The sequence below is a fragment of the Cynocephalus volans genome, chromosome 12 (assembly GCF_027409185.1).
Source record: "Cynocephalus volans isolate mCynVol1 chromosome 12, mCynVol1.pri, whole genome shotgun sequence".
In the NCBI taxonomy this organism is placed as follows: Eukaryota; Metazoa; Chordata; class Mammalia; order Dermoptera; family Cynocephalidae; genus Cynocephalus; species Cynocephalus volans.
Genome location: NC_084471.1, coordinates 34,529,424 through 34,542,138, shown reverse-complemented (window position 1 = coordinate 34,542,138; position 12,715 = coordinate 34,529,424). Strand labels below are relative to the sequence as shown.

The following is a 12,715-nucleotide window of genomic DNA, read 5'->3' as shown; positions in this document are numbered from 1 at the left end:
TGTTTAGAGCCATCTGCACAGCTCACTCCTTTACTTCCTTCAAGTCTTTGTTCAATTATCTTCTCAGTGAGGCTTTTGCCTCACTATCTAAATTACAACCTACCCCAAACACCAACACCAGCATTATACTTATACACACACAGAGACTTGCTATTTCGCCTTCATGTTATTTTTTTTATCTTTAGCAATTATAATAAACATGACTATGAATTTATCTTGAACAGTTTGTACCAATGTGCCTTGGCATAACTACAGTATGTAGTGCTATAGAAATATAACAACACTGATATTATGAGGGCTATATTCACAGGATGTGATATGCTAGGCTAGGTAGTATGACTCAGCATAAGCCGAATATGATAAGAAATTAATTTGGGAAAGATTAATTCAAATGCTTACACATCAAATTACTTCTGAAAGCTATCTGTAATAGTGATAAGCTGATCAAAACTTTATTCTCCATTCTTTGTTAATTATAAAAAGCATGTTCAATAAAAAATAATTATATCACCATTTTTCACCTTCCAGCCAATCTGGTAATAGAGGTTAATGTAATTTTCATCAAAGGAGAAAAATGACAGAAAATACATTTATCATTTACAAATTTAAGCACTAGTAATCTGTATATAGTAATTAATAATAACCTGTACAATTAAAAAAATATGATAAAATTCAAATGAAGAAAACTCAATAATATGTGAATATTTACATGACATAATTTTATTTTAATAAAAATAAAATGCTTTAAAACATAATAACTTTATATACTTATAAAATACTGAATTACCTTTGTTTCTTTGGAGCTCATTTTTCAAGTCTTCAATAATAAAAGTATTTTTTTCCATTTCTTTTGTATATTGTTCTACTTGTTCAGTGAGCATCTTAATTTGACTGTCTCGTTCCTGTATACCCTATAAAATATTTTAAAATACTACACATCCCTTCATGATTATTAACATGCATCTTAAAGCTAAGAAAAAATGTAGGTCTTGTTTTTTTCAACAAGACTGTAGAATATATTTTCTTGTGGGTAAAACTTTGCCTTTTACTATCATGAACACCTCAACTACACTACACTACACAGTATTAGGTATACTGCTGTCACTAAAAGGTGAATATAATGGTTAACACTCTGGCAAATAAGAATTCCAGAACGCTGTAATATTTGTTACTTTTGCTTATCATCTATCCAATTCAATCTTTCTACCATTTTGTATGTTTGCGTTTTGCCCTGTGCTTTCTTATACTAAACCTAGCTTTTACCCCTTTGGTCCTTCATTCAAAAATATTGTCCACTGTAATTGTTCTTATTCTCCAAACACTTCTCAGATTTTCTTCTTTCTTTTGGAATATGACTACAGCACAAATGATGAAAATGTGACTTCTTTCTATATAAATATATTTTACTGTAAATTAAGTCTTTAGTAGCACAGACAAATTATAACCATTCTTTTAGCTTATTTCTCATTGCATAGGGCATATCAGGAGTAAGATACTTGGGCCGGCCTGTGGCTCACTCGGGAGAGTGTGGTGCTGATAACACCAAGGCCACTGGTTCAGATCCCATATAGGGATAACCGGTTAGCTCATTGGGTGAGTGTGGTGCTGACAACACCAAGTCAAGGGTTAAGATCCCCTTACCAGTCATCTTTAAAATTAAAAAAAAAAAAAGATACAATATAATAAACCTTAATAATAGAGTATTAAGATAGTCTAAGATTTCTAAAAGTTTTTAATAGTTCTTTATTAAATAATTCCTAACCAAAACAGTGTGTGTATTATCCACATCAACATTAAAAAAAAATGAACAAAATAATTCTATTTCTAACTCTAACCCTAACTATAAACTTAATTCTAATTTTTTTCTTGGAACTGGATGATGTAGGAATATCTCAGAAGATTTTATTATACAACCAATAGTGCAAGTCACTAGATTAGAAACAGGTAATATAATAAAGCATAGTTCAGCATTCCAACTTTAATAAAACAGGTTGATAAACCAAATTTTGAGAAGGTTTTACCTGTTGTAGAGCCATAACATTACTTTTGTCAGCATCAAGCTGAGCATTTTTAAGTTTCTCCCTCAGGTTATGTAACATTTGCTGATACTCAATAATTTCATCATCTTTAGAAGACAAAATTAACTAGAAATAAACAAAATAAGATTTTTTACACAAAGGAAAATTAATAAACCATTCCTCATTTATAGTAAATAATATATACCTTTAGTAGATTTAAGAAAATACAGTAAATAAAATTCTTTGAAATGACAAAGTATCAGCAACTACAAGTACAATCTTTTTCCTTTTGTATATACAACCTTAAGTTTAAATAAGAAACAATCCAAAAATACTCATTATAATTTCTCTTTTAAAATTCAATCTTTCACTTGGGAGAGCATGGTGCTGATAACACAAAGGTCAAGGGTTTGGATACCTGCACTGTCCAGCCACCGAAAAAAAAGAAAAAGAATTCAATCTTTTAAAAAATTTCAAGCTTTCAAAATCCATTTCTAAACAAGAAGTTATAAGTACCTCCATACAACTGCAAAAATTTTATACAACTGATCTTTTGAAGTAAACATTAAAATGTCACTGAGGCATAAAATATCTTCAATGAATAAAAGGAAAGATAATCTTGTGTTCTTAGAAGGACCAAATATCATAAAGATGTTTATCCTAAATCAATGTGTAAATCAATTTATAACTTTAACAAACATCCAATAAAATGATCAACAAAATATTTTTTAAGAAGTGGACAAGCTATTCCTAAAATTCATGTGAAAATGTTCGTAAGAGTCTAAAAACAAAAAATAATAATAGCTTTTTCAGTATATACATGATTAGAAAATAGATCAATCAATTTAATAACAAAAGAGTCCAAAAATAAATTCAGATTCAACGGGAGTTTTGTATGTGATAAAAATAGAACTGTATTTCAGTAGAAGAAAGATGAAATATTCATTAAATTATGTTTGGACAACAGATTAGCTCTACTGCATCCATATTACACTCTTGTACCAAAATGAATTATATATGCATCAAAGATTTAAATGTTAAAGATCAAGGTCAAGAGTTCGGATCCCTGTACAGCAACCCTCAAAAATAAAAATAAATAAATAAAAATAAAGGTAAAAAAATGGAACCAGAAGATACTAGGAGAAAAGATGAGAAAGAAGTTTATACTCAGAATCCTTTCTAGTTATAACAGAAAACTCAAAAGCCATCAAAAAATAATAAATTTAACTACACAATATAAAAATAAATACTTTATAGCAAAAAATACCATAAAGCCAAAATGACAAACTGGAGAAATATATTTGCAACATGTATCACAATTACTCTTGTAGCAATTTATTCTACAGATGTATATTTGCAAATTAATACATATACAAGGATATTCAATAAAACGTTGTTTCTAACAGCAAAGATTAGAAACCTCCTAAATGTCACACAATAGGAAATCAATTATCAAATAGCATACATATCCACAAAGAAAAATTACACAGCCAATAAAAGGAACAAAGTAATACTACATGTACTAAAATAAAATAATCACCAAAAAATACTAAGTCAAAACAAAGTAAAGTGCGGAATATAAGTGGTATCATTCTACCATTCTCATTTTACCCCTCAAATTAAAGTGGTAAAAGCAACTCTTTTTTTCAAAGGATGGTAAACTATGGACGACTGATCAAATCTGTCCTGCCACTTGTTTTGTAAATAAACTTGTACTGGAAAACAACCTTGTTCATTCATTTATGTATTGTCTATGGCTGCTTTCATGCTATAGAAGCAGAGTTGAGTAGTTACAGGAGAGACCAGATGGTCTAAAATATTTACTCTCTGGCTCTCTACGTAAAGTTTATTGACCCCTGGTTGATTATATAGGTCTCATTTTATTGCTACTATTTTTGTTTATAATACAGGTTATCTGAGCTTCCTAGATGATAATCAATTCCAAATTGCCAACAAAATTTACATGAACCCTGCTACAAACAATGACTCTAGAAGTGATAGCTTTGAAATTAGAATTATTCATTCAGAATCATCTTAGATGCTTACAAATATACAACCATCATAATCCCAGCTTCTGATACAGGAAGGCCAGGGAATTAGGTTGGGGTTAAAGAGAGGTGAGAAGGAAAAAAAGAATATTTTGAAAAGGCTTCTGAAGTAATTCTGATAGATCTTTCCTCACTCTCATTCCCACTGATTAATCTGACATGAAAAACAGAGTTGGAAAAACTAAAATTAAACCTGAAACTATAAAACTAATGTATACAAGGTAGCTATGAGTTAAGTGAAAAAATTTAAATTTTATTTAGAATTACATATTTTAGATGATATATTATCAACTAAGACTTCCATCAATAAGTTTAGTTTAAAGTTTAACTCATTCATTTGCAAGAGATCATTTAATAACAAAAGAGCTAGAGGACACACAGAATACTTTTAGAGGTTTTCTACTTAAGACATATAATAAACTTTTAAAAAAAACCCTAATCAAAATGTTCTTAACTTGTATGAGACCTTTAAACAAAAATAAGACTAAAATTTAAATCTAAAATACAAAATAAAAAAGCTATTATATCAATTAAGAAAAGCACCTTCCATTCTTCTACTTTTGCATTGACAGCTAGCATGACTGGATCATCGTCTTCATTTTTTGCTTTCAGAAGATCTGTAAGCTCCTGCACCTAAAAGGCAACAATTACTTCAAGAACTGTTGTGAATTGGTGCAATCTAAATATATTTATTAATATGCGTATTTACATATACACTACATATACACGTTCATATACACATATATAGATATGCATACTTATTATATATGTAATGTATCTACATATGCATACTCATATATATACATATACATTACATATGCATTTTTACTATCACAGTGGTTCTGTAGTTAAAGGTGACATCTAATGGTTTCTGCATCTTTATAGTTGCATAATTATTTCATTACGGGAGAATTATATTTTTAAACATTATTCTACTTTTTAAACAAGTTTAATCCCATGTAAATGGTAAATAATGTATTGGTTTCTAATATATTTATAGTGTATTTATTTTAAAATATAAAATTAAATTTTATAATCCACAGGAGTTTCAAGAGTTGTTAGTAGAAAATCATTATTATGAGCTTTGCAGCACTGCTCTCTACACATTTTCTTCAGGTTATCATTTATATACCCCATATGACAAGAATTACAAGGTGTTTGGGAGGGGCTTACAGAAACACAGACAAATATGTCAGCATGACAACATATTATAGTATTAAGACAAAAGACAAAAATTCACACCCTAGAAAGTTAAAGTACTTTCTAGCTTTGAATAAATAGCAATAAAAAAATATGAAGTCTATGTAAATAAGTTATTCTAACAGTAATTCTTGGGCCGGCCTGTGGCTCACTCGGGAGAGTGCGGTGCTGATAACACCAAGGCCACGGGTTCGGATCCCATATAGGGATGGCCGGTTTGCTCTCTGGGTGAGCGTGGTGCTGACAACACCAAGTCAAGGGTTAAGATCCCCTTACCGGTCATCTTTTAAAAACAACAACAACAACAAAAAAAAAAACAGTAATTCTTACTTGAAGTCGATAGTGACCATTTTCTTTTTTTAATTGGTCCATTATATTATCTGTCTGATGCAAAATAGCTTTCATCCTATTATACTCATCAGTCATCTTCTCCATTTCCTGTACAGACTCTTCTAAATTTTTTCTCATTTCTTGATTCTGAACTTCAATTTTCTCATTAGCTTCTGTTAAAGTCTAAAGAAGTTAAAGACACCATGGTGAAAAAATAATTTTTTTTAAGAAACTAAAACTTAAGCTAAATTAAAATAAAATGGAGTCTTAAGTTTCCACTGATGAAAAGAGAATTCTTTACAGACTTTTAGTTTGCATTGGTGTTGACCGAGTAAATCAAATTAAACATCAAGAAAATTGTACATACAGATCTTAGTTGTTCTTAATGTTCAAGATAGCATACATAAAAAGAATGAATAAAGAATTACAACTTCAAAGATACAATTTATTTCACGTTTTACAAGTACATAGTTCCAGATTTATACTAAAGAATTTACATGTACAGCTAAATACTTGATTTACACTATAATGAAATTAAAGTTTTATAAGAATCATCGCTCTGAGATGACTTCTATCCATTTTACCTGAATTTCATCCAGATACTGGACAAGTTCATGGTTTTTTTTAGACAACTGTGATCGGTAGTCACTGTCTTCTCCTCTTCTTGATAAAAGTGTTTCTTTTTGTGAATCTATTTGTTTCTGATAGTCAATAATATCCTGACGAAGCTGTTCATTCTGAAGGTAGACCAAACACAACATTCCATTAAGAAACTATCCAGAATAGCAAAATTACATCCTCTAAACAGCACTCTCAGAATAGATCTTTAAATTCCCAAGGTTTCACTACCCTTACAAGCCTCACCTTTTTCTTTAGACGTTTGTTCTCCAGAAAAGGACAGGAAAAAGGCAATTAGAAATGAGAAAGCAATACATAATTAAAAATAATAATCAGAAATTAAAGAAAGCAAAAAAGAGAAATTTCAGGAGAATGAGGTACATTATTCGGAATAACAAAAGAAAGAACATTAATTATCAACCAAAACAAAGAACATTTTGATTAGGTTAAAAAGATAAGAACTCCTATCAGAATAAACGATGTACAAATATTATTTGGCTCAGAAGAACCAAATAATAAGAATTTATAAGATTACATGAGAAACAAAACTTTTAAAAGAACACTGGATAAAATAAGAGAAATAAGAACAGAAATCCAGTCACATATTCAGTTAGCAAACCAGCAAGATTCACCCGCCAGATCTAAGATCAATGAATGACCTCATGTTTTGATTTATTTCCTACTTCCCTGAGATAAAGTCATATAATAAAATGAGCCTTTTTGAAAACATCAGTTACTTAGAAGATTACAGCTCTGGCTACAATGTAAATTTACGTAATTTTAAACAAGTATCTTTGTTGAACCACCACAACTACTAAAACTTTTTACCAACCTCTCTTCTTAACTTGCTGTTTTCATTTTCTGCCTCCTCATTTCGAAGCGCCAACTAAAACAGTAAAAAACTAAATAAGATAAAATTCAGCCATAATTCAATATAAAGCCAGATTTTCAGCTTATTGATTTAAGTTCTAAATCCTCTCCTATAAAGTAGAGAATGTAGTTATACTAAGGACTTCATATCAACCTAAGACAGAATTAATATGCCAAAATTTTTGAAAACTGAGGCTTAGTAAGTATAAAACAGGTTGTTTAAAAGATTAAAAAAAAATACAGACACAACTCTCAAAAAGCCTACCCCCCAAACCCAAAGGACACAGAAGATACGGCAAACAAAATATTCCCCTCCCCACCCGGAAAAAACCCTAATAAAATGAATATTTTCTGTCCAAGATCTTTATATTTCATTGTTCTTCTATGTCATGACTAGAATATTCTTGGCTCTCAGTGAGCACTAAATAACTTAGAAATACAAGGCAGTACAACATAATGGCTAAAAGCAGCAATCTGAATTCAGACTGGTCTAAGTTTATATATCCCTTGTCCACCAATTTCTAGTCAAGTGTGAACAAGTCATTTAACTTCTCTTAAATTCAGTTTTTTCATCTCACATGTTGACATAAGAATTAAATAAGATGTAAATAAAGTCCTTAGCACAATGCTCAGTAAACAGCAAAAAATTTTAAAGTGTTTTCTTCTCCACATATAAAAGATTTCATTTGTGACTCTTTTGTTCCACCAAACACACAAATATTATTCTAACCATTATGATAATTTTTTCACCTATTCTCCAAATCCCATCCCTCTTATGACCTTTCACTTCCCTGATTTTCCGCCTTATTCAAGGAGAAGATAGAATCACAATGGTATGCAACAGTGGCCCAACCCATAAAATTAGGCCGACTCTCCATTCTTCCCTCTTCTTTGATAACCAATCATTCACCTCATCTAACTATACCTACTTCCCTCAAACATATCTATGTCTCTTAATCCCTTCTGTCATTACATTAATTAGCCTATTAGCAGCAGTTGCCTGAATTAACACAAATGTTTCCTTGCTACTTCCGTCCCCCTTCAATCCACTCCCCACAAAGCAGAGTAAACTTTAGAAGTATAGATCTGATGAGAATATTCTTTTGTTCAAAATTCTTCATTAGCTCCTTTCAGGAAAAGTACCAAATTCCTCAGGAACTGGCCCTTGCTTACTTCTCCAGAGGATCATGAATATTAAAACTGGAAAGGCAGGATAGTACAGTGGTTAAGAACACAGACTCCTGACTAAGACTGTTTCAATTCAAAGTCTGGCTTTTCCACTTATTAGCTGTGTGACTATGGGTAATTACTTACCCTTTCTGTGTTTCAATTTCTTCATCTGTAGTATGGTTGAAATGACACTTACATAAGTATCAAATGAGGAACAATGAATTAATGCATATAAAGTACCTAACACATAGTAAGGACTTTACGGAAGCTAATTCTATATATATTCTAGATCTACCCAGAATGCTCTTTTCTTAACCATCTTGTACACATCCTCATTCCCCTTACCAAACTAACTCCTACTTCAGGTCTCAGTTTACAGATCATTTGCCAAACCTCAAGAATGATTTCGGTACCCCTTCCCAGAATATACCAGTGTTCTTATATCCTTATGTATCCACAAGGTATCATGTTATCCCTATGTTATGCATATCATTGATGTTATGCATATTAATATCCTTGAGAACCAGGATATAGTTTCCCACTGTATCCCTAGAAACTAGCATAGTTGCTGGCATGCTGTAAATTCTCAATGAAATTAAATGACTGGTTAATAAGGGCAAAGAAGAAATTGCAAAAGCAACCCACACCCATATTCCATCTCAAGGAACCTAGCAGCTAGAAGGGTACGCAGGCCACATATTCAAGTTTTCTGTGTGTGTGCCTATGAATAAAGATAGTAGTCTAAGTTATGAATGGACATGCTAGTTCTGATTAGCTAAGGGTGTATGGTATGAATGATGATAGGTCGATTGATATATAGGCTAGAAAGAAGAACAAAAGTCTGACAAACCACATAGTCAGACATCCCCTAAACAATTCTATTAGTGAATATCACAGGTTGAATCCTTTATGATTACTTAAAAAGTCCACGGGTCTGTTATGTTTTGCTGAGTCAACTAAACCAATAATCATCTAAGAGTACATTCCTAACCTTTAGGTGGCAACAATCCATACTTTCTTCACCACAAAAACTGTATTAACAACTAACTTTTATATGATTTTTTATATTATAGAGTAAATTAGTTACATCAAGAATGGTGATCCTTTTTCTCACACATCCATTTATGATATATTCTCTTTAAATAGCAACATCATCTCATAATCATTGTTTACTTAATTTATAACCTTCTATTTCTGAGAGAATAACAGACAAAATAAGATTATAAGGATATAAAACAACAGTGACTTTCTACAGGACACAAAGGTAGAAAAAGCTTCTGGGCACCAGCAATGGGACAGTTACCACACTTAGGCACCAAATTTATATTAAGTTTATCAACAGCAGAGGTAAAACAGGAAACGTCATTTTCTGCTAGGAAATACAAATTTATCTGCAAAAAGCAACTTTTTCCTAAAACTAATAAGTAAACATTGTATGAATTACTTTATAATTAACAAGGAATAACATAAGAGGTAATAACAAACTATGCTTGTATTAAAAAAATAATGATTTTAAATATGAATTGATTTACAAAATGCTGACATTAACACAACTTTTTTAGAACCTATGTATTACATAAAGATACACTCAAAAACAAGGAATTAAATTAACCCTTACTGAATACATCATTAAAAGATTAATTTCCAAATCTACTACTAATCTAAATACATACAAATAATTATAACTTTGTACCCAAAATAAACTATGGCAGTAAGAAAAACACTTGTTCATAAATGCCTATTAATTTCTCCATACCAATATTCAAGACAAAGCATGAATTTTATGTATGTAATTCTAATGTCCTGAGAAAAATGTACCTCCAAACATAAAGAATTAATCTCCAAGTCATATTCACAAGAAGTACCTGATCCATTACACTTTAAAGATGTGATGACAAAATGAATGGTGACATAAAACCTTAAAGATAACTGTACATCATTCCTCAAATGTAACATACAACATAAAAATTGACATTGTTACCATTAATTATAAAAAGTAAAAACAGGTGTTATAGAGAGGTAACTTGAATAGTTGATTCATTAAAATGTGCCTTACTTGTTCATTAACTTTCTTCTCTTTTTCCAATTCCTTTTCCATGTCCTCCAATTCTCTATCTTTTTGTTCCAATTGCTTTTCAAGTTGGCGAATTTCATCACGTAAAAACCTAGTGTCCCGTCCACCTGCAGACTGCTGAGCCATCTGAAAGTAATAAAACAAAAGTATATATTATTCTCATTATATGTAAAGGTTCCAATGAATAAACAACAAGCAAGTAATTACTTTGACTTTACACTTTAATTATACTTCAATACCAAAGGTCAAAACTGTAGTAGCTTAAGGACCATTTTTTAAAAAAATTTTACTTATTTAAGCTTTAGTTCACAGGCTGAAGTCCTTAAGCTTCTCCTGAGCTACCCAAAGCTACAAAGAATTGACTGTTAATCACTTAGGGTCCGTAGCCACCAAGCCACAGGTACCAGACTAGACTGCAAAGACATATAATGTAAGTGATTAACTACTTAGACTTCTCCTAAACCTCAAGCTCTGAAACCAGGCTACAAACCAACAGAGCCTCTGCTCTAGTCACTGAATCTTGGTGCTCTTATCTGGTCCTTTTCATCATACCACGGACGATTTAGGCTAGTGCCATCCAATAGGACTTTCTACGCTAACGGAAACATTCTCTGTGCTGTTCAGTTCAATAGTCACTATCTATATGTGTTTATTACGCATTTGAAATGTGACTAGCAGAAGTGAAGAACTGAATTTTTAATTTTAACAAATATAAATGCAAACAGCCACAAGTGGTTAGTGTTACAATATTAGACAGCCCAGATTCAGGTTATATTTAAAATCTTGCAGCCAACTAAATCCATTTTGCTTCATATTCCTGTTAATTTAGGTCATGGCTCAAAACAGCAAATCATCTGGTCATCTAACCTGTCTCACATTCACCTCTTCACCATACAGTTGTTCTTACTCCTCTAACTTAACCAAATTGTTCTCACTCTTCCCCTCCTCCAAAAAGCTTTCCACTGCACTTTCTAAAATCCTCTCCTAAGATAAACTAATATTTTATATCCTCAACTTCTTTATTGAATCCTCCTTTCCATCTCCTTGCCTTAGCTACAATTTGGTTCCTTTAGGACATTAAGTTCCCTTGTAATTCTTTCAATTGGAAGCAGCTCATTTTTTCACATTCCCTATGCAGCAGGGTCAAGAGAAGGTCTTAGTATTCTCCTACATTTATTTTACCTTGCAACTTCCATGTTATTATTCGTATCATTCCTCCACCATTCTGTAAAAACTCCAGCTGCTTTGAATCTCACATGATATCTAGATCTCACATTCCTACCTACCATGGTAGCAAGCCACCAGCTTCCCAGTCACACTGTCTCAAAATTCATTGGGAACTTAGGCTCAGAGCCTTCCCTCAAAATCCTGCCTAAGCAATTTCCATATCCACTTAACTTTCATTCTAGTCTCTCCCTCTCTTTTTTTGTTACTTGTTTCTTGAATTCAGTAGTGTCATACTCCAACACCAGATCCTTGTCCAAAAAAGAACATTCTCTCAATTATTCCCACTGTACCTGCTCTTTGACCCTTTGACCTCCCTTGACTTCTCTTCTCCCTCCCTATCTGTATCCTTCTCCCAACCCAACCCCAATCCTAAGATCCTCACCTATTCAGTTAAGATTTCATAATCATCACTTCAACCACTTTCCTAACAATATCTTCAACTGTCCTATCCTATTCTACAGCAGCTTCCTGGCTAAACACTAACACAGAAGCAATTCAATTTCATTTAATAAATGTTTCTTAAAAGTGCTTGGCATTTTCCCAGGAGCTGGATATACAGAAAGATAAGAAATAATTCATCCAAGTTCAAAGAGTTAACATAACAAGTAAAAGAATCAGGACTGGAACTTTAATTGGTCTGACTCCATATTCTCTACATTCCAGCCCTTTCTCTCTTATATTTCAAGCTTCATCTCACTTCCTTAAAATTTGACCAAATTATCTGCCTCTCTCATTTTTAGCAGATGACCTTGTCTCCAACTTCTCAACTTCCAGGCACTAAACCTACAAATAAAAGCTTTTGTACACATACACTCTTCCTCCCCTCCATTATACAAAGAAAGAGGGCCTTCCTTTTTTCAAAGCCTAATACGTTTGTATTCCTTCCTACATTCTTAGGAATCTCAATGTATTTAGTTCTTCAACAATACATTCATATTTTAGCCCTTGAGTTTGTCAAAAGCAACTTCTTCTACCATACGCTTCAGTCATTATTCCTCAAATGCCTTCCGTCCCCTACCACCTCAGTTACTAGTAAACCTTTCCTATACTTTTCTGGACTTTAAGCTCCACCCAGCTATTAACTGTTTTTATTTTGCTCACAATCAGACGCTCAATCCTTAGAAGAATTTAAGGAACATAATAGGCATGTAAAATACATA

At 32.0% G+C, this 12,715-nt stretch overlaps 1 protein-coding gene across 5 annotated transcripts in view; it reads right to left on the bottom strand.

Annotated features, from left to right (window-relative positions):
- Positions 1–12,715, bottom strand: part of CEP290 (centrosomal protein 290) — a 96,075-nt gene that overhangs the window by 80,691 nt on the left and 2,669 nt on the right. For 3 of the 5 annotated variants that reach the window (XM_063075168.1, XM_063075164.1, XM_063075166.1), the window contains 8 exons: positions 10,311–10,454; positions 7,047–7,100; positions 6,461–6,481; positions 6,181–6,333; positions 5,597–5,779; positions 4,610–4,699; positions 2,022–2,144; positions 788–911 (listed from right to left, as the gene is read on the bottom strand). In XM_063075168.1, the coding sequence (XP_062931238.1) occupies positions 788–911; positions 2,022–2,144; positions 4,610–4,699; positions 5,597–5,779; positions 6,181–6,333; positions 6,461–6,481; positions 7,047–7,100; positions 10,311–10,454 (892 nt within the window). Of the gene's footprint in view, positions 1–787; positions 912–2,021; positions 2,145–4,609; positions 4,700–5,596; positions 5,780–6,180; positions 6,334–6,460; positions 6,482–7,046; positions 7,101–10,310; positions 10,455–12,715 lie in introns of those variants that run through there. The other 2 variants (XM_063075165.1, XM_063075167.1) reach the window with 2 other exon arrangements.